Source organism: Lytechinus variegatus, chromosome 2 (assembly GCF_018143015.1).
Source record: "Lytechinus variegatus isolate NC3 chromosome 2, Lvar_3.0, whole genome shotgun sequence".
NCBI lineage: Eukaryota > Metazoa > Echinodermata > Echinoidea > Temnopleuroida > Toxopneustidae > Lytechinus > Lytechinus variegatus.
In genome coordinates, this window is record NC_054741.1 from 2,957,629 (window position 1) to 2,980,604 (window position 22,976).

The 22,976-nt window shown below is 38.1% G+C and overlaps 1 protein-coding gene across 2 annotated transcripts; it reads right to left on the minus strand.

Annotated features, from left to right (window-relative positions):
• Positions 1 to 6,960: 6,960 nt before the first annotated feature.
• Positions 6,961 to 22,161, minus strand: LOC121407068 (solute carrier family 52, riboflavin transporter, member 3-like). Of its 2 annotated transcripts, none has more exons than XM_041597989.1 (3): positions 22,075 to 22,161; positions 13,157 to 14,579; positions 6,961 to 7,732 (listed from the first exon to the last, which is right to left on the minus strand). In XM_041597989.1, the coding sequence occupies exons 2-3, from the start codon at positions 14,399 to 14,401 to the stop codon at positions 7,496 to 7,498; spliced, it is 1,482 nt and encodes a 493-aa protein (XP_041453923.1). In that variant the 5' UTR covers positions 14,402 to 14,579; positions 22,075 to 22,161; the 3' UTR covers positions 6,961 to 7,495. The 2 variants fall into 2 exon arrangements, with proteins under 2 accessions (XP_041453923.1, XP_041453922.1); XM_041597988.1 differs by lacking the exon at positions 22,075 to 22,161 and adding an exon at positions 18,416 to 18,502.
• Between the last annotated feature and the right edge of the window lie 815 nt (positions 22,162 to 22,976).

The window sequence follows — 22,976 nt, forward strand, 5'->3', positions numbered from 1 at the left end:
ATACAATGCAAGTGTGAAGCGCGAGCTGAAAATTTTCTATTTTTTGAAGAATTCATTAAGAGTACACATATATCACATTAGTCATCTAATGCGAGTGCCAAGCGCATGCTGATTTCATTAGAATTAAATCTGAACACATGTAGCACTTTATGTAGTCATTGTAATCATGATTATCATACGCATCTCACTAGTCAAATATTGCGAGCGCGAAGTCGCAAGCTGAAAATTTAAGAAATTCAGACCTGATGAGGGGCATTCTAAGGCCTACTTGTAGGAATTCACGAAGACCATGCGTATTTCACTAACCAAATGATGCGAGCGCGAAGCGCAAACTTATTTTTTTTATATTCAGATCAGAAAAAGGGAGGTTTTAAGGTCTGATTTTAGGAATTCATGAAGAACAGACATATCTCACCAATCCACGAATGCAAACGTAATCACGGACAGGAAATGGTTTATATTAAGACCTTAAAATGAGGCAATCACTTTAAGTAGTCATGAAAAAAAGCATATGTCACTACATAAAGCAATTATGATTTGAAGTGCGAGGAAATATATATTGTGTATATTGACTTGAAAACGGGAGATTTTAGTACAACAGACAATACGAGCACCTGGAACAATGAAGACATAGCCTAGGTCTAGGCCCTGCGCAATTATGTTTCATAAAATTATGATTTTTTTTATGAAATATAACATAATTATAATATGATATAACATTATAATTATCAATAATTTCTTCTTTCCCCACAACGTTTCTCTCCCTTTCTCCCTCTTTTTCCCCATTTTATTATTTTTTGGGGCCAGCCGATTGGGGGGACCCCCTCCCCCGTAGTTACATATGTGTAATTGATATTCCGGAATTCGTTCCAAGAAATGGCAGAAATGAACTTGAAAAACTAAACAGAACCGTCATCGGACATAAACAATTATCAATTTATGTTTTTATTGACTAATATTTACTCAATGAAATAAAGTATCATGGACCATACCTTGGGTCGTTTATGCACATATATTGTCATGATTGCCCGCATGCTTATGAATGCAAATATTATTCGTTTTTTCTTCCTTCTGATTGAGGGATCCCCCTGGCAGTGTTGTTTATTCCACAGTTACACCTGCAAAACAGACTCTAGTCACTCCAGACTGACATGAGTATATATATGCATAAATCATCAGTGGCGGATCCAGGATTTTGAAATAGGGGGGGCGCCAGCGGCGAGGGAGCGAAGCGACCGAGCGGGGGGAGGGTGTGGGAGGGTGGATACCCCCCTCCCACGGCAAGGACTTTTTCAAAAAATCATGTCCAAAAGTCGTATTTTGAGAGCACCTTTAGAAGAAAAATGCACACTTAAATCATTGTAACTTCATGAATAAAAGAACATACAATTTTGCTCCTTGATAATTCGTTGGAATGATTGCTTCGGCGAAACTTAGTTGGGGCGCCCTGGATAATATGCCTCTGAGTCTACCAGAAAGTGTAAAAGTTAGTTTACATTAAATATGTCTGACCTATACATTTCAGTGAAAACGTACATGACCAAGGCAGAATGATAATGCTGCGCACGTGGCGCCCGATATAGGGCTTCATTTTTGAGTGAAGAATAATCTCAGGGATAGACATATCATTCGCCTCGTTGACACTTTCTCTCGCGATCTGTTACTTACAATTTACATGTATTTGCCATAAAGACGGACAAACGCATGTTACAAAAAACACAAAATTTCGGGAAAAAATGATATCCAATCCAACATCTTCACACTGGTCACTGCACTGCAACTCCCGATTTCAAGTGGTGCAACTTTCCATCTTTTTTTGTAATTTGATAATAGGGAAATCACTTATCAGTAATTGTGAACGTGACCCGGAGGGGCCACTTACATTGACGAGTGGATACCATTCGCGACCCAAAAAACACGTAAAAGGGATGTCTTTTTCACGATAGGGCACGTTACGTACGTAACGTGATAAGGGTGTCAAAAACACAAAAATAATGAAAAAATGGTATCTATTTCGCTAGTAAAATTACGTGTTTAGGGTCGAATTTGCGGGGATGATAAAACAAAATTAAAATGTTTTATAAAGGATGTCCTTTTTGCCCCAACACTTCGTGTTTAGAGTCCGATTTGCGCGAGGTGTAGAAGATGGGGTCGTACTAAACCAAATAAGGTAAAGCCGACGACCGAAGGACCCGTAACAATAAAACATTCCTGTACTTGTTTAGGGGTTCATTTCAGGGAATATTTGCCAAGAGTATATCGTTTTGTTTCCAATACTTGTTAAGGGTAGGGTTTCACACGCCAATACTTGTTAAGGGGTGCATTTTCAGAATATGGAAATTACGTGTTTAGGGTGCATTTCGAGACCCCATGGTCGCGCATGGTATCCACTTGTGAATGGAAGTGGCCCCCCCCCCCCCCCCCCCCCGGGGAACGTGAGGACTTTGTGTTTGCAGTCTCGTATATTGATTATACCGGGCTCATTTTTGATATGCATTGGTGGGTTTGTGTGTGTATTTTTAAAATACAAACCATGAGTTTACAAGGCTTATATGAAACGGTTTGAAATGAGATGGGGACTTAATTGGCGTGATGGGAACGTCCCGGGTTGTAGACCCGGAAAGTCGGGAAGGTCATGTACAAACTCACATATCAATATACCCCACCGTCCACCCCATACCCACACAGTTACTAAAGTTAGCTCGGTAAAAAGAAATGTAGCTTTGAGATCACGCCATCACTCCTCGAAACCCTTTCTTTACGATGGGTGTCATCAACTATAACTATGAAATACTGCAAATTTCCTCTGCTGTTGATCTGATTACATTCTAATGCGTCCATGATTTAAAAAAAAAATCAGTGATTCTTGCCTATTGCGACAAAACCATTTGAATGAAGTTTATACATATCATTGTGTTGTGAGAGTGAGCAAGTATCATCAGTAAAAAGTGGGGGAAATATTTTTAAATAACTTTGATGAATTTCAAAAACATTAGTCATATACATTGTGATATAACACTGCATTTTTATATATTATGTACATATTTCAAAAACAAGTTCAATATTATCCCTCGAACGTATTGATTTATCAAATGGCAAGTATCATAGTCGATAGTATCGAATATAAACGCACAAAGACAAAACTCTTCATTACCGATCTCATTCAGGGGCGGATCCAGGATTTTGAAATAGGGGGGGGGCGCCAGCGGCGAGGGAGCGAAGCGACCGAGCGGGGGAGGGTGTGGGAGGGGGGATACCCCCCTCCCATGGCAAGGACTTTTTCAAAAAATCATGTCCAAAAGTCGTATTTTGAGAGCACCTTTAGAAGAAAAATGCACACTTAAATCACTGTAACTTCATGAATAAAATATACAATTTTGCTCCTTGATAATTCGTTGGAATGATTGCTTCGGCGAAACTTAGTTGGGGCGCCCTGGATAATATGCCTCTGAGTCTACCAGAAAGTGTAAAAGTTAGTTTACATTAAATGCAAGTATGTCTGACCTATACATTTCAGTGAAAACGTACATGACCAAGGCAGAATAATAATGCTGCGCACGTGGCGCCCGATATAGGGCTTCATTTTTGAGTGAAGAATAATCTCGGGGATAGACATTATCATTCGCCTCGTTGACACTTTCTCTCGCGATCTGTTACTTACAATTTACATGTATTTGCCATAAAGACGGACAAACGCATGTTACAAAAAACACAAAATTTCGGGAAAAAATGATATCCAATCCAACATCTTCACACTGGTCACTGCACTGCAACTCCCGATTACAAGTGGTGCAACTTTCCAACCAATCGACTTTCGCGCCCTGGAATTCCGGAATTTACATATTGCAATACAGTATGACAGAGGTGCATTTGTGCGAACACAAAGGCCATGAGCGTAAGTTAAAATATAGTTTTGACTAGATCTAGCCCTTGAAATTGACTACATTGTACCAATCCAGTAAATATAACCATCAAAAAAAAAAAAAAAAAAATCCGGCGAAAATAGGGGGGGGGGGGGCGTGCGCCCGGGGCGCCCCCCTCTGGATCCGCCACTGATCATCATAACTGCAAAATTAATACAACTTTTCGTCAGTTGTAAAAAAAATCTAAAATGAGTGATACTTGATGATAGAATAAAAACAGTAATTTTCATTTGTGTTGCCCCAGGGAGATGGTTGTCCAGTCACAGTGAAAACAAAAACCATACCAGATTTACACCCTCCCCCTCCGGTGGAAGACTGCATGGTTGCATGTATAGTCCTATCGTTGGTATGATAAGATTCCTTCTCATTGCTGCCAATTCATTTCTTCTATATACTTTTTTTTCATTAAATTGATAATGTTGATATATTCAACAAGAATCCGAACGCGTTTAAGTTATTGATTTTTTTTCCTTTATTTCTCTCATTCCAAAATATAATTACTTGCCAACTACAGTTAGGCCTATGTATTCAAAATGATAATATCATGCACTTTCCCACACCGATCGTGTAAATTCTCGAAATGTTCAAAATTCTCCTTTGTCACAAAAATGAGCATGAAGTTGGTCGAGAAAACGCGAAAACGGAAACGGTAATATGAGTATTGAATGATCTTAGTCAAAACCGATTTAATGCTGATGAAAATATCATTTTATCCAAAGTAGCCACTTCAGTTTCGAAAACTATACCAAAATATTGTAATTATATTACGGTTCCTTCGGTCGTCGGCTTTACCTTATTTGGACCCCACCTTCTACACCTCGCACAAATCGGACTCTAAACACGAAGTGTTGGGGCAAAAAGGACGTCATTTATAAAACATTTTAATTTTGTTTTATCATCCCCACAAATTCGACCCTAAACACATAATTTTCCTAGCGAAATAGTTACCCTTTTTTCATTATTTTTGTGTTTTTGACACCCTTATCACGTTACGTACGTAACGTGCCCTATCGTGAAAAAGACATCCTTTTTACGTGTTTTTTTTGGTCGCGCATGGTACCCACTCGTCAACGTAAGTGGGCCCCCCTCCCCGGGGCGCGTGGTCTCGTGGTTCTGACTCTTGCCTTTCAAACAGAGGGTTGTAGGTTCGAATCCTAGCCATGGCGTGTTTTCCTTCAGCAAGAAATTCATCCACACTGCGCTGACATGGCTGAGGTGAATGGGTACCCAGCAGGATTCCTTGAACGCACAGGCACTGAAAGGCAGCTCGAGCTAAAGCTGGGGTAATAGTTAATAGCAATGCGTCTATACTACTCCGGTTGCAGCTGGGATGCCAGGCCCTGTAGGCAGGGGCCGCGGAACAGTTTTGAAAGTGGGGGGGGGGGGAGCAATATATCATAATCATACGGTAACATTTTTGTATTCGGTTTTGGGGGAAAGTGCGGGGGCTAGAGCCCCTGATAATGCGTTCGATCGAGCAGTCGAGGTATTTCTATACCGGGTACACATTCAGTACACCGAGTGAAGAGTAAAAAAAACTTGATGTGGCGCGGGATTCGAACCCTTGACCCAGTGGCGGACCGTGACCCGGAGGAGACAAAGCATGGGGGGCACAGCATTGTTCACAGACAATGCAGTGCCCCCCATGCGTTGTCTCCTCCAGGTCACGGTCCGCTAATTGACCTCACGGTTCATTGACCGGACACTTATCCATTCGTCAGGGTTAAGACGGCACCGAATCAGCTTCGAATTCATCCGCGAACGCAAGGAAATTCGGGAGGGATTACGGAAACATTCGTATCCAACGAAAAACCATCCGAATCAGGCCGTATTCGGGCATAATCGGTCCGAATTTATTCGGGAGAATTCGGTTTTAACCCTAGCTTATTATGGTGGTCTCCTCCTTTCTTTTAAACTGCCATTTGTCTAATGAGTATAATACATGTTGTTAATATCGATCCATTGCTCATACTCCAATACTTAACACTGATTTATCATAATGCATTTGCACATATTACCCAGCGATCTTATTTTTATGCATTGAATTTATTTATTCATTAATTTATTTAATTGATTAATGATTCAATTATTTATTTATTAATTTATTTATTTATCTATTCATTTATTTAATTTCATTTATTCATGTTTTCTTTATGAAAAGCAGGATAGTCCCATTCAAGCCAGAGGCCTGCTTTTCAATCATTCACATTTCGAACATTATACAATCATAATTATAACATACACAATTAAAATACACAATACAAAAAAATATACATAAACAAATTAAAATGGGAGAATAAGGCCTATACATATTATGGATTACTTGGGGACGCACCATTAGATATCCAAGGGGGGGGCTGGAAGTTTTTCAACAAAAACACTTCACCTGCTATAATGAGCAATAAAACAAAACAAAAACTTGGGACTTGAAATGCTCAGTTTCTAAAATTCTTTAAAGAAGGAATTTTCCTTTCATTGGTGTAATGGGATATCATTCCAAACTATGGGATCTTTAAAATATATTGAATTTTTGGGGGTTGGTTTTCTTAGGTAAATAAAAAAATTTAGTATAACGAGTTTGATGAGATTTTAAAAAATACAAAGTGTATATGGTTGTAATAAATCCTTTGGACATGTTGGAACGCACCACAAAATTGGCAATATTCTGTCATATATACGCGTAACATAATTCAACTGAATACAAAAATGGTGATGAATGTGCAATGTAAGGGTCATTGCAAGTCATTTGAATAATGCCCTTTCTGTAACATAAATGGTTTAGAAATAAAATAATAATTCCCACTAAATAGCCCACGCAATATTACAATACTTTCATGCTATTTATTGATCATGCTATAATATAGCATAATTAAGATACATCGAGGACATTGTTGAAGTCCATGCATGGACACCCATCCTTAACAAATAAGACATCGTGATGCATTACCCAGAAGTGTCTTTTCATGTAATCTGGATGCACTGTAAAAAAATATTATTATTATATATATATATATATATATATAAAATATATATATATATATTTATTGAAATTTTGTCACTTTCCAGCATGGCCCTGGGAAGCGGGGATGTTTGCTGGGGGTGTTGGAGCACCCCAAGAATTCCCTTATAGGTGCTGCGTGTATTATTCCCCATAGGCAACAGCCCTTGGAATTCTGGAAGGTGTAATGGAGAATGAAACGAAAATGACCTACATTTTGCAGTAATTAAACCCCTCACCCCCCTTTTTCTTTTTTTTTGGGGGGAGGGGGTTGTCAAATTTCTGTGGACCAAAGAGTGAAACCATCCCCCTTTTTTGCTTGTCAAATTTCTCGGGATCAGAATAACCTTCATTTTGGAGGCACCCCCTTTTTTGTGTTAAGTTTACATCAGCTCCCCCAGTAAGAAATAATAGCTCCCTTGGCCCTGCTTTCCAGTATGAAAGATGCGTGAATAGTAGACAGGTAAAATATGCTCCATGCAAGACCTGAAGGTGAAGTGTGACACTTAAAAGATCCTTGGTGTGGCAATGAGCAGCACGTCCTATATTAATGAACAACTAAACCCCTCAGTTCTTATAGGAGAATACAAGTTGGGTGTGTCGGACACAGCCCTTGGTCCTCGTAAGCCACGAAAATGTTGCAAACGTTGATGAGTATGAACATGATAATGGCACCAACAGTCGCACCGATCTCTCCGAGTGCACTCGATAATATCAAATGCTTTCGGCTCTCATATGTATGTCGTAATATCCAGGAGGTAGCCGCGCGGGAGTAGGAGTGGAAAAGACCGGCACCTATCCAAGCAGCAACCTTAAGAAAATATAAAGAAAAACTATTGAAACATGTTAATTTATTGAAAATTCAAGATAGGAAGATGAATAATTTATCAGGGTAAATGAAGGTAAAGCATATTGATGGAGGGTGGAGGGGTGATGTAATCATAACGAAGATGAAGTGTCATGAGCGTAAATGAAGCTTCATGTAATTTCATCCCATTTTACGTACACCAACAAATAAAACGCATTATTCTAATTGTATTGTATTGTAACTGGGGAGATTAATTTATCGGAGGGAAAAACAAGGTTAAACGAATGTAAATCATACATCAATGGAGGGGTGAGGGGGAGGTTGCGATACAAAAAAGAGATTGCGCCGACCCGACTAAAAAGAACCACAAGAAATGATGAATTGTATATAGTCCGGGTTATAATTGAGCAAGGTGCCACACGGAAAAGGAGAAATTTTCATATAGTGCTTCTGGACCAGTTTTTTTTACGCTGAATATGAATATATGAGGTAACCAGGCTGTATCCTGAAAATTAACCCGTGAGGGCGCTTTTTTCAAAATGGCCGCCAAATTTTCAGAACATTTGAATTTTCGTACATAGATTTTGACATAAACATTCCATTGCCACAAAATTAATGTCATATGAAAGACAATTAAATTTCCTACAATTTGGTACCATTTATAGGGGATAGGTAGGTCATATGGCTGAGCTTTTAAGTAGAAACTGCATTTTTTGTCATTTTTTCCCCAAAATTGAAAATTTTGCAAATACATGATTTTACATAATTCTAAGAAAAATGAATCAAGGACCTTGAAATGTTCCAGAAAACTTTATTGATATACTATTATTATGTGGATGAAATTCCAACTCTGTATCATTCTTCTTAGCAAATTTATAAGGTATCAAACTTGAATACTTCAATTTCAGAAATGTCGCTTTTTGTATGCATTTCCATAGACTAATACGTATAACATGTATAATATGTATAATGTATAGTTAAAAATTAAATCCAATTATCTCCGCTCGTTAGTCACTTGGATAGTTAAGAGTAGGCTTTTCTATATTAGCTACATAAAACAAAATGTTGGCACATCAAGGCCTAACACTCTCATGGGGTGGGGGTGTCAACCGCCCCCCTTGGCTATATCATGCTGTTGTATATTGCCTATTTATTGGAAAATCACCACTTTTTGAAGCACCCAAAAATGCTATACAGTCATGACAGTACAGCCAATTTAATTACTTTGGAAACCACTTGGAGAGAAAAAGAGAAAGCTTTGTTCTACAAGCTACATCAAAAGTAGTGACACGTACATCGAAGCCAACCCCTCTCGGGGGGGGGAGGGGAGGGGAGGGTCACCCCTCCCCTTTTTGCTTATTGCCAATTTATTTGGAAATTCACCATTTTGTGCCCAACATTGAGGCAAAAAAGCGTTTGTGCATTATAGTGTTTTATTGCTTTGAGAGAGTAGAGTGTGTTCTACCAGCTACATAAATAAGCGCTAGCACATCGAACCCTAGCCCTCTCAGGGGCTGTCTAAGTCACCCCCTCCTCTACATCATGTATATTGCCTATTAAAAATTTCACCATTTTGGATCACCCATTGAGGCATAATAAGGGGCGTTTCTATATCATACAGCCAATGTTATTTTCTTGTAATTACTTGGAGAGAAAAGCGTAGGCTTTGCTCTATCAGCTACATATTATTAGGAAGAGCTGGCACATCGAAACCTATCCCTCTCACGGGCTGATAAGTCAGCCCCCCTCTATTATCATGTATATTACCTATTTATTGGAAATTACACCATTTTGAATCGCCCATTGAGGCAAAAGTGCATTTCTACTATATAGTACAGCCAATTTCGTTTTCTTGCAATGACTTGGAGAGGAAAGAGTAGGCTTTGCTCTATCAGATACACATAAACAAGTGCTTGCAAAGAAAAGCCTACCCCCTCCGGGAAGCTGTTGAAATTAACCCATCCATTTTGCATTATAGCATATTTATTGAAGAATTCACCATTTTAAAGCCCCCATTTAGGCAAAAAGGCGTTTCTGATATCCCTGCCACTTTTACTGCATTGAAACCACTTAGGGATGAAAGAAGAGGTTTTTGCTTTATCAGCCACATATAAAGAGGTGCAGGCAAATAAAAGCCTACTTCCTTCAGGGGACTGTCGAAATTACCCCCTCCCCACCCCTCTCTTGAAATGCACCACTTTGGAGCCCCCATTTAGGTACAAAGGTGTTCCCGATATATAGTTCTGCCACTTTTAATGCCTTGAAACCACTTAGGGAGGAAATACTAGGTTTTTGCTTTATCAGCCACATATAGAAAAGTGCAGGCAAATAAAAGCCTACCCCCTCCAGGAGGCTGTCGAAATCACCCATCCCTTTTGCATTATTGCCTATTTATTGAAAAAATCACAACTTTGGAGCCCCCATTGAGGCAGAAAGTCATTTCTGATTATTTTTCTGCCGTTTTCACCCTTTAAAACACTTGGAGTGAAAAAGAATAGGCTTTGCTTTAACAGCTACATATAAGGACATGCTCGCAAATAAAAGCCTATCCCCATCAGAGGGCTGTTGAAATCATCCCACCCCTTTTTTTATTATTGCTTATTTATTGAAAAATTCACCATTTTGGAGCCCTCATTGAGGCAAAAAGGCGGTTCTGATAAATAGGTCTGCCACTATTACCACCTTGAAACTACTTGGAGAGGGAAGAGTAGACTTTCCTCTAACAGCTACATATAAAGAAGTGGCTCTACTATATACTAGAAACACATTTTTTTCCTGAACGGGGGTTCCAAAATGGCGATTTTTACAATGAATTGGCAAAAATCGTAAAAAAGGTGGGGTAACATAATTATAGTCCCCTGAAGTGAGTCAGGCTTCGATATGGCAGTAATTTGTTCTATATAGCTGAAAGAGGGGAACCTATTCTTTCCTCTCCAAGTGGTTTCAAGAAAGAGAAATTGTGTGTTTTATACAGCAGAAGTGCATATCGCCTCAATGGGGTTCAAAAATTGTGAATTTTCAAATAATTAGTCAATAATGCAAGAGAGGTGGGGTGATTTGACAGCCGCCCAGATGGGTAAGCTTCAATGTGCAAGCATTTCTTTATAGAGCAAAGCATGTTCTTTCCTCCTTTATTGGTTTCAAGGCAGTAAAAGTGGCAGTACTATATATCAGAGATGCCTTTTTACCTCAATGGGGGCTCAAAAATGGTGAATTTCCAATAAATAGGCAATGACGCAAAGGCCTGAGGGGGCTGATTTCGACAACCCCAAGGGGTAGGCTTTTATTTGCCAGCACAAAATTATGTAGCTGATAGAACAAAGCCTATTCTTTCCTCTCTAAGTGGTTTCAAGGCAATGAAAGTGTCAGAACTATATATCAAAGACACCTTTTTGCTTCAATGAGGGCTTTAAATGGTGACTTTTCAACAAATAGCCAAATACTGAAAATTAGTTGGGTAACTTCAACAGCCGCCTGAAGGAGATAGGCTTCGATTTGCCAACACTTCTTTATATGGAGCTAATAGAGCAAAGCCTACTTTTTCTTCTCCAAGTATTGAAAGAAAATAAAATTGGCTGTACTATACAGTAGGAATGCGCTTTTGCCTCAATGAGTGATCCAAAGTGGTGACATATCCAATAAATCGGCAATATACATGATATAGGGGGGGTGACTTTGACAGCCCCTGAGGGCTTGGGTTCGATGTGCCAGTGCTTATTTATATGAAACTGGAAGAACGAAGTCTACTCTATCCTAAGTGGTTTCAAATCAATAAAATGGGGTGTGCAACAAAGTACAAACGCTCTTTGGCCTCAACGTTGGGTCCAAAATGATGAATTTTGAAATAAATATGCACTATTAAGCAAAAGCCCCCCCCCCCCTAAGAGGGGTATGCTTCCATGTGCCACTTCTTTGGATGTAGCTGGTAGAACAATTAAAGCCTACTTTTTCCTCTCAAAGTGGTTTCAAAACAATCAAAGTGGCTGTACTGTAGTAGAAATGCCTGTTTTTGCCTCAATGGGTGCTTCAAAAAATGGTGATTTTCCAATAAATAGGCAATATACAACAATATAATATGGCCAAGGGGGGGGGGGGCTTCAACTTCCCCACCCCATGAAAGTGTTAAGCCTTGATGTGCCAACATTTGTTTTATGTAGCTGATAGAGAAAAGCCTACTCTTAACTATCCAAGTGATTAACGAGCGGACATTTCTGAAATTGAAGTATTCAAGTTTGATACCTTATACATTTGTTATGAAGAATGATACAGAGTTAGAATTTCATCCACATAATAATAGTATATCAATAAAGTTTTCTGGAACATTTCAAGGTCCTCGATTCATTTTTCTTAGAATTATGTAAAATCATGTATTTGCAAAATTTTCAATTTTGGGGAAAAAATGACAAAAAATGCATTTTTCTACTTAAAATCTCAGACAAATGACCTACTTATCCCCTATAAATGGTACCAATTGTAGGAAATTTATTTGTCTTTCATATGACACTAATTTTGTGGCAATTGAATGTTTATGTCAAAATCTATGTACGAAAATTCAAATGTTCTGAAAATTTGGCGGCCATTTTGAAAAAAGCGCCCTCACGGGTTAATTTTCAGGATACAGCCTGGTTACCTCATATATTCATATTCAGCGTAAAAAACTGGTCTAGAAGCACTATATGAAAATTTCTCCTTTTTCGTGTGGCACCTTGCTCAATTATAACCCGGACTAATAGGCCTTAGCCCAGGTCGAATGCCGGGGGCGGGTACACACTAAGAATAGGGATTCCCTATATTAATGCGATTATATTTTGTGCACCTATAGGGTGCAGTTAGCTATAGGGTGCTGATATGAACTATGTAATAAAGGTGCAAGTTGAAACATTTTTAATGTCAAATATTGTGCAACTTATAAAAGGGGAAAAGTTGCACCTAGTGTGCAAACGAGTATTTCTTGGTGAAAATTATAATAAAAAGATACATTAATATTGCCCCTTTTTCCACTCATGGTGCAATATTACCTCAAAGAGTTTGTACCGCTGTTTCATTTAGCATGTTTAGGGTGCAAAGATTCCTTAGTTACCCCCCCCCCATGATAGCTTTATCTTCTCCCCGTTGGTTGCGTTTAATTGCACTCTTTGTTTATTTGTTTTTATTTCCGTCATAAAAATACATAACAATACAATGTAAAGAGATACAAGGAGTAACATACACATACATAAATGAAGTAAATTAATTCTAAACATGGATAAAAAAAGAAAAATAAAATGATTAAAACATAAGTTAAAAGATAATAAAACAAAAGATCAATTTTAAGACAAAAGACGGTTGGATGACCCATATTCAGCTGCACCAATTATATGTACAGCTGGTCTTCCGAGGGAACTAGAAATAAACAATGGGACAAAAATAAACGATGGGAATACTTACAATAAGTACTTTTCCAAAGAAGAGACTGCTAAATGGAGGATATGGACTCAATGCAGCCACAATAACGCAGTACAGACTCGAAATGAGTCCTAATATAAATGTACCAGTCACCACTTTGAAGCTGTATATTGGCTTCAGTAAAAAGAGCAGAAAGGCAAAGGCGTCGGATATTTCATGGATAGGCATCACCAAGCCGTAGGTCCCTCTCCCGTACGCACTGGCAGAAAATCCCTGTAATGGAGACAGGGTTCCGAACAGGATGTACTTGTTCAAAATGCACATACTATAGAGAAACACAAGTTGTTTGTTCGTGAGTTCTCCTTCCAGTTCACGGCTGTTTGACTGATCGGAGTTCGCAGATTCCAGCCCATCAGATAGGATGTTTAGGCGCGAACTCAAAAGTTCGTCCGCTTCGCTGGAAGAAGGATCGTCAGATGAGTTCCATTGAAAAAGACCTCCACAGCCATCTTTTTTAAGATGGTGACCGTCCGGCTGCGGTGCGTATTCTCGTCTGGCACAAGGCAGATAATTCAAACAAATGAATGAGATATGACAACAAAGCATCATCACGAACAAAAAGGTAAAAAATTGACTTGGTGTGAAGAGATATTCTGGCGCCGCTTCGCGCCAAGATGTACAGTTGTATGATACTGACGCATTCCCGACCACAGTTTGGTTCAGGAATGTATAATTGGCGACGCAAGTCTCCGTAGACGTAGCGCCTGCTTGTTGGATTAGAACAACGCATGCAGGAAGAATACTGCTCATTCCAATACCAATCCACAACCAGTTCAAATACGCGGGTTTCAGAAGAGAAATGAATCCCATTGATGTCGTGTTCATCATCATATCAACCAAAGACACGAGAAAGACATTGAATAGGAAAAACACGCTGTGTGGTTCACCGGACAGGTATGTCTTTGAGTTCCAGAAGAATATCAGCAGGAATGACCCGATGGAACCTATGAATGTGACCGCGTAGGTTACAGGGATCTCTAGTCTATAGATGCGAGTGGATGCAAGATACCTGTTGCAGCACAAGAATATAAAGACCCAAACGAGTCCAGTTTGAACGATGAGGGTTATGTAGGAAGTGATCCGGTTCTTTTCGGGCAGGCCAAGGGCCACCAAGATGGGTATCTCGCACCAGACCCCAGACACGGTCAACCAAGATCCACTTCCGAAGATGATGACGAGGAGGACGACCAGAATCCGTTGCGCCTTGCTGTTGATTCCGTTTGCCATATTTCCTGAGAGCGAGGGAAGTGGTTTGATGGTTAAAAAGCGGTGATTGATTGATTTGTTGTAGATCACCGATCCGGACTAGCAGATCTTGCAGATGACCGACCTTAATCGCCACTGTTCATAGATCTCGACTTCGATCCCGTCGAATCTACATTCGTTCCCATTCCGGCAAGTTATACTGTAAGATGGGTGAAAGATGATGTGAATATAATTTATTGGAACGTTTTATTGTTAAACACTGGAAAAACAGGGCACCGCCCATGAAAGTTACTTGCACTGTCAATTTGTCATTCTCTGGTATTCAATACACTGTATTAACAGTCAGAGATGACGCAAAAATAACCATTGAATTCTCAGAGTTTACAGAGCTGCAATTTCATTGGTGCAATTTAATCTGGTGCTGACTACTTTCATGAAACGGCGTCCTGACAAAATTTGAAAGGGGTTAATAATCCGGGGTTATAATACAAGGTAATGTCAGGCGCAGATCCAGATGGCAAGACTGATGTTAAATCCATATGTTATGTTGGTTTAACAATCAATTTAGGCTACTCCTCCCTTTAATGGAAAAGTATAACCTTGACGATTAGTTGGTTTTAATAAAAGCAGAAAAATCAGATAAAACATTGGTGATGGCCCGATGAAAATCCATCGAAAAATAAATAGTACTGCGATCATCTTTAATGGAGAACTTAAACAAAGGTTATGATGAGATATCTACCGCACAAATTAAATCACATTTTTTTAGAATGAAATTTTAGGGATAATCTGGACCTGCTCGTCTGTGACGTCAACATTCCATCAAACCTTCCGATTGATATTTTTGCTAGTATCTCTGTTTTTATTAAAACCAACTTATTACCAGTGTGAACTTCCCTTTAAATCGACGATGAAGATAATGTGATACGAGTGTATTATTTTTGCTGGCAGATCCACTCAATGCACTCGCGATCAGTGCTTCCAAACGAGAGTAGTTTTATCAGGTGGTACACAATATCAATTTCATAGCATCAAGAGTGACAGCAGTGGAGTACCTAGGATTTTCCACATGGGGGGCAAAATCATCCGCCAAGAAATTGGACCAAAAAAAGGTTTTCAACCACAAATAAAGGATTTCGTGCCAGAAAAAAAAATTGACAAGCAAAAAAAAAGGTCGTCAACAGGATATAAAGAAAAAAATCTTCAACTTCTCGTAAGGGGGGGGGGGCAGGTCCCTTGCATGGGTTGTGACTCGTCAGGGGGGGGGCCGTAGGTACGCTAGTGAGTAATAGGCAGAGACCTAGGGTAAGTCACACTGAAATAATCATCCATGTTGATGTCCGTGGATAATGGATGACAGACCATGTTTTTTTTTTTTTATTATTAAATCCTGCTGGCATATGCTGGCTAAATCGTTCAGGTATGCATGACTGTCTCGTGTCATAACTCAATTTTTTCACATCTGCAGTCGAAACGTTGGAAGGATACTCTAAATTAATCTGCAGATGTTTGAAATTGATATCTTTTATGAGAAAATTATATGAGGTCGGATATAAAACTAATATGTCAACATGGCCAATACGAAACTTACTCGTCCACGCATTGTTGCCAGTTAGATGTGTTTACATCAAAATTGTAATTGGCAACAATGCGTTACCGACTGAGTTTTCTGATTGACTTTTATTGGCTAACATTTCTTGTAACAATACGTGGATTATGAGACCCGGACCCCGTTACATAAAAGTTACTATCATGGTAACTTTGCCATCCAATGGTAACTACCATGGTAATTAACGTAATTGATCAACAGCCAATCAGAATCAAGGATTCCATGCAAGTTACCATTGGATGGCAAAGTTAACATAATGATAACTTTTATGCAACGGGGCCCAGAATAACACATTTTAAGATACAAATTTATAGTTAAAAGTTGTCTTAATCCTGATTTGTGCGAACTTGTGTTCCTCTGTTGTGATATATATAGATTTGTGTTTGAGGAACATTGTTTTTTTGTGTTTTTATTGCTAAATTCAGTCGCATCCATTTTTCTGACAATTATAGTGTTTTTAAGGGAAGAGGAATGCAGTTTTTGGAGAAATTTCTTAATTTCAATGAATTCCTTTAATTTGAAATAGCTAAATCCACTTAGACTGATTATTGGCAAAATATAAAAGAGATTTATACCAAATGTATTAACAAGTGTAATTCTGATACCTTGGTCAAGAAGATATACAGTTGAATTTTAGCAACTCCTTCTGAGAACCCTAAAAAAGGACAAATGTGCCATTATTGTATACACTCTCTCATGCATGGATCAAGGTCAGTCAGAAAAAACACACACAGGAAAAGAGCCAATTAGTTACTTCGCTCAAAATATATTCAATAAGTTATACGCCCTTTGGGTATATAATGGGGGAACGAACATGTTTTGCGCAATGTTGACGTTTGTTGTTCGCCTTCTACTTGGTATTATCTGGCATTCTCTTCATGCAACCCAATTAAGTTGTTTACACATAATCAAAATGGCTGTAGATCTATATTACAACAGGATGATTATTATTTCAATTGGAGAAAGGGATATCTGTGAATGTTGTTATTGCCAGCATGTACAGTTGTATGCGATAAATAGTACTTGTAATGAAAAGCGTCAATTTACCTGCAGGTTCACTCATTCATAAGCGTAATATTTCAACACATTTCAACGATGTTATTGACAACCTTAAAGGACAATTCTACCCCAACAAAATGTTGATTTGAATAAAAAGAGAAAAATCCAACAAGCATAACACTGAAATTTTCATCAAAATCGGATATGACATTTTAAAGTTTCGCTTAATTTCACAAAACAGTTATATGCACATCCTGGCTGGTATGCAAATGAAGAGACTAAGGCGTCATCAACTCACTATTTCTTTTGTATTTTATTGTATGATATATGAAATATTCTTATTTTCTCTTCATTGTCAAGTTATACAACGATTAATTCCCCCCTGAATATGTGGAATAAGCATTGTTTAATAGTATTTGGTTCAGTCAAGTTGGTCCTTTTTGTCAAATCTTAAAAGAAAAATATTGTATAATTCAAACAATAAAAAAACAAAAGAAATAGTGAGTGATGGACATCATCAAGGCTGACTCACGTATGTGCATATCACTGTTTTGCAAAAAATAAGCGAAATTTTTAAATGTTATAACTTTCTTATTTTACATCCAATCTTGATGAAATTTTCAGCACTATGCTAGTTTGATTTTTCACTATTTATTCAAGTCGGCGTTTTCCTGGGGTGGACTTGGCCTTTAACACTTGCCACAGGGTTTTTCAGATATAGCCATGTTCGGTATACATGAAGGTGAATCAAATCGTTTTCCCACTATCATTTTCAAAAACAAACAAATAATATATACACCAACAAAATAATATGAATATTTGAATAAACAAAATGATCACCAAAAATGCCAAAGGCAATTTAATTCGTTTCTAGTAATCACGGACACGGCTATCATTTGAGATGTATATTTCTAATCTGCATTTTATACCAATTGAAATTTTTCAAACATGATCAAATTGCAAAATTTGATCGTATAGTTTGATAAAGCACTGTCAAAGTTGTTACAAAAAGACTGTAATAAATGAATGCACTGAGGCCTTTTGGTCTCGTGTCTCTACTACCTACCCGTGCAGTAAGTATAGATTGTAGACATGCGTGCAGTAAGTATAGATTGTAGACATGGTAGAACGACTGTTTCTGCTCGAGAGCCCTGAATTATAACGCCTGGAATACATGCTCGAAATTATAAACCGAAATACGAATTCTGCATAAAGAAATAACTTCTATCATTACCAATAGTTCAATATAGACAAATGTAAGGAAATGCTAAAACATTGACGCTTATTACCCTAGCTGTATTTGAATATGTGGCAATTGTTCGTGGATATAACCTAACCCTCATTGCCTCTGAAGTGTTTAAGGTGGGATTTAAAATGGGCTTACTAGCAACAAAATGAGTAAAGAACTGGCTCCAAAGTATACATACCTCCTATGCTTCGTTGCTAAAATGGCGACCTGTGCAGACTCGAATGCTCGAATGACTTGCTAAAAAAATACCTCTATTATATACAGATATAGGCAGTATATAGGCAGTATATAGGTTCCCCTCCATGGAACCCATAGGATATCTCACAATCTTCCAATTGTCCGTCGAAGTATGAGTATACATGGGCACTATTCCCGACATTTTTATGAAGTCTGGTGTAGATTGTGACTGTTGATGCGTGAGTAAAGTCACGGATGAAACTCTCCGAAGAATGCATGGCGGGCGAATGTGGGTCAAAATGATATTTTTGCAGGCATTGTAGATGTATGTTATACAAATCTTTAAATTCAGATTGAGAAATAGGGGATACTTTGTGAGCCATTACCATTAAATTTTAAAGTGATTGCAAAAAGGTATATTGGTTAGATTCTTTTTAAAATAACGATTTTCTATGAAAAGGACAGGGGTGTGTACGTGGTCCTAAAATCTGAAACCCTCCACTTCAGAATTGAAAAACAAAACGAAGTTATTGAATTTTAAAGATTTGCATTACTCCGGTGAAACAGTTCTAGGCATGTCGTCATCATATGAATATTCATTAGGTGGGCTGATGATGTCATATCTCCACTTGATCTTTTGTATTTTATTATATGAAATAGGTTTATTCAAAAATTTTCTACCAAGAGCTAAAACAATTGGATTTACAACTGATTAAGTGCATTAGTTATTTATTACCGCAACTTATTTCATCATAACGGAGACACATCATTAACACATGTATGAAAAAACGGAACATTTTTTTTATTTCATGTAATAACGTGAAAAAAAAAAGAAAGTGGGGATGTGACATCATCAGCCCCTGCACTTAATGAATATTCATGACAATGTGAAAAAATTCAATAACTTCGTTTTTTGTTATCCGATTCTGATGAAATTTTCAGCATTTTGCTCTGTGAATTTTGCTCTATTCAAATATAAATATTTTCAATCCGGACCATCCACTAAAGAAGCAATTTCACCGCTTCCGCTCGGATAACGCAACGTATTTGTGTTAGACAAAATGACCATTAGATCAATTGGTAGAGACGTCGATCCTGGGGAGGGGGCGTTCGCCCCACCACTGAAAATATTGGGGTGGGGGAAAAACATATCGTTTTGCCCCCCCCCCCCCAATAATTCCGGATGAGCAAAAATAAAATAAGATTGTTATGTTCAGCAAGCGAGATTGAGATACACAACTCGCTCTTTATTTAAAAATCGTGCTCAAAATGTCCGCTTTTCAGATTGGAATATAAAAATTTTCAGCTCGCGCTTTGCGCTCGCATCATTTCTGTAGCAAAAACCCATAATTTTCATGATTAAATAGGTGAATAGAATGTCACGTTTTCAGTTATAAACCTCAAAAGAACTCCCGCTTCGATTTGCGAAAATATTTTGTTGGACATATTTCTTGTTCTTTATGAAAAAAGGTCCGTTAAACTCATTTTTTTCAGGTCGATTTATCAAAATTTTCAGCTCGCGCTTCGCACTCGTATTAATTTGTTGGTGAGATACGTGTCTGTATGTCATGACTAATATATATATATGCCTGGGTGTGTGTGTGATCGAGCGCCTTTGGAACGTTGATTCATGATTTTGCCCCCCCCCCCCATCTGAAAAATGGATCGACGCCCTATCAATTGGCTATTAGACTATAATGATTATTGGACGATTTGGGAATCGGACGAAATGGTTACAGGGGCCGCGGAACCGGGGGGGGGGCTGGGGGCTTCAGCCTCCCCACTTTTTTCCAAAACCGTGTACAAAAGCGCAAAAATGACCATACGATTGTGATTTTTAGCATGGTCAGCCCCCACTTTGAAAACGGCCGTTCCGCGGCCCCTGGGTTATTAGACGATTTGGTTGTTAGACAAACTGATTATTGGACCTAATGGATGTGGGCGAAATGACAATAGCTTATTGGACGATATACGATTTGGATATTGGACCAACTAATATAACCAATCATAGCTATTGGACTAAATGAACATTGGACGAATTACTTATAAATGGACGAGTAGGCATTAGCCTAAATAGAATTGGACGAAATGGGTGGTGGACAAATTAGACGAAATGGCTATTGGACGAAATGGTGACTGAACATTAGACAAAATAAAGGGAGACCATGTGGTGAGTGGACGGAAAGTCAGTAGACGAATTGGCAACTCTTATTTAAATAATTGACGTGATTGATGTTAAAATATTTCTGGGCTGTGGAGACGGAACATGGGCTGGTTTCAAATATAAATCATCTAAAAGTAGCTTTAAAGAGTGCATCATTTATGAAATAAGGCTTAAACCTTGCCATACAGGTATAATAAAACTCTATGGCCCGTGCTCGATCTGATGACAGGTTTAACTTTAACTGAGGTTTGAAATTGTACTTTAATTATGGGAAGCCAAAAGTATCAAACATTTTATCAAGTTGTATGTTTCTTATGTTTACTGTGCTCTTTCCTGATTCATCGATGGTGAAGACGATCATCTATTTATACTTCCTAGACAATCATGAATGATTTGAGAGCCAAATAAGCTGAAGTATGAAGTCTCTATATACTGTTATTGATTTATGTAACAATTGGCTTCCATGCACACTTAAACCACAACTTTAAACCTGAGTTAAAGTTAAACCTGCTATCAGAATACGGGCCTCTGACACCCGTTTCGTTTAGATTTGGACCTATTAGATTGTGTATGGACAAATCTCGCTTCCCTCTGTCAGCTCTTCAATGCTCCAATTGCTTTAAATAGAAGGGGGAAAGGGGCGTCACAAAGAGGGTTGCTCACTGACGCTGAGAGATTTAAAGGATAAGGGAGGGGGGCAACAAAAGAATTTACCAACAACCGAGTCTTTTAGATCACTATAATTCCAAGAAGACATCACTACAGTATCAACAGAGACAGCGATGGGGACAACGTTTACTCATACATGTCATAAGCAAAATTACTATGTTGCACATTGTAATTATATTTTTGTTTTCCCACTATCATTTCCAAAGACAAGCAAATAATATATACACCAACAAAATAATATGAATATTTGAATAAACAATATGATCACCAAAAATGCCAAAGGCAGTTTAATTCGTTTCTAGTAATCACGGACACGGCTATCATTTGAGATGTATATTTCTAATCTGCATTTTATACCAATTGAAATTTTTCAAACATGATCAAATTGCAAAATTTGATCGTATAGTTTGATAAAGCACTGTCAAAGTTGTTACAAAAAGACTGTAATAAATGAATGCACTGAGGCCTTTTGGTCTCGTGTCTCTACTACCTACCCGTGCAGTAAGTATAGATTGTAGACATGGTAGAACGACTGTTTCTGCTCGAGAGCCCTGAATTATAACGCCTGGAATACATGCTCGAAATTATAAACCGAAATACGAATTCTGCATAAAGAAATAACTTCTATCATTACCAATAGTTCAATATAGACAAATGTAAGGAAATGCTAAAACATTGACGCTTATTACCCTAGCTGTATTTGAATATGTGGCAATTGTTCGTGGATATAACCTAACCCTCATTGCCTCTGAAGTGTTTAAGGTGGGATTTAAAATGGGCTTACTAGCAACAAAATGAGTAAAGAACTGGCTCCAAAGTATACATACCTCCTATGCTTCGTTGCTAAAATGGCGACCTGTGCAGACTCGAATGCTCGAATGACTTGCTAAAAAAATACCTCTATTATATACAGATATAGGCAGTATATAGGCAGTATATAGGTTCCCCTCCATGGAACCCATAGGATATCTCACAATCTTCCAATTGTCCGTCGAAGTATGAGTATACATGGGCACTATTCCCGACATTTTTATGAAGTCTGGTGTAGATTGTGACTGTTGATGCGTGAGTAAAGTCACGGATGAAACTCTCCGAAGAATGCATGGCGGGCGAATGTGGGTCAAAATGATATTTTTGCAGGCATTGTAGATGTATGTTATACAAATCTTTAAATTCAGATTGAGAAATAGGGGATACTTTGTGAGCCATTACCATTAAATTTTAAAGTGATTGCAAAAAGGTATATTGGTTAGATTCTTTTTAAAATAACGATTTTCTATGAAAAGGACAGGGGTGTGTACGTGGTCCTAAAATCTGAAACCCTCCACTTCAGAATTGAAAAACAAAACGAAGTTATTGAATTTTAAAGATTTGCATTACTCCGGTGAAACAGTTCTAGGCATGTCGTCATCATATGAATATTCATTAGGTGGGCTGATGATGTCATATCTCCACTTGATCTTTTGTATTTTATTATATGAAATAGGTTTATTCAAAAATTTTCTACCAAGAGCTAAAACAATTGGATTTACAACTGATTAAGTGCATTAGTTATTTATTACCGCAACTTATTTCATCATAACGGAGACACATCATTAACACATGTATGAAAAAACGGAACATTTTTTTTATTTCATGTAATAACGTGAAAAAAAAAGAAAGTGGGGATGTGACATCATCAGCCCCTGCACTTAATGAATATTCATGACAATGTGAAAAAATTCAATAA

What these genes read in the sequence shown, in the direction of transcription:
- LOC121407068 (XM_041597989.1), bottom strand. Translation starts at nt 14,401, where the DNA reads ATGGCAAACGGAATCAACAGCAAGGCGCAACGGATTCTGGTCGTCCTC. An exon ending in TCTTTGGAAAAGTACTTATT is followed by an intron (nt 7,733 to 13,156) that starts GTAAGTATTCCC and finishes TATTTTCTTAAG; the next exon opens with GTTGCTGCTTGGATAGGTGC.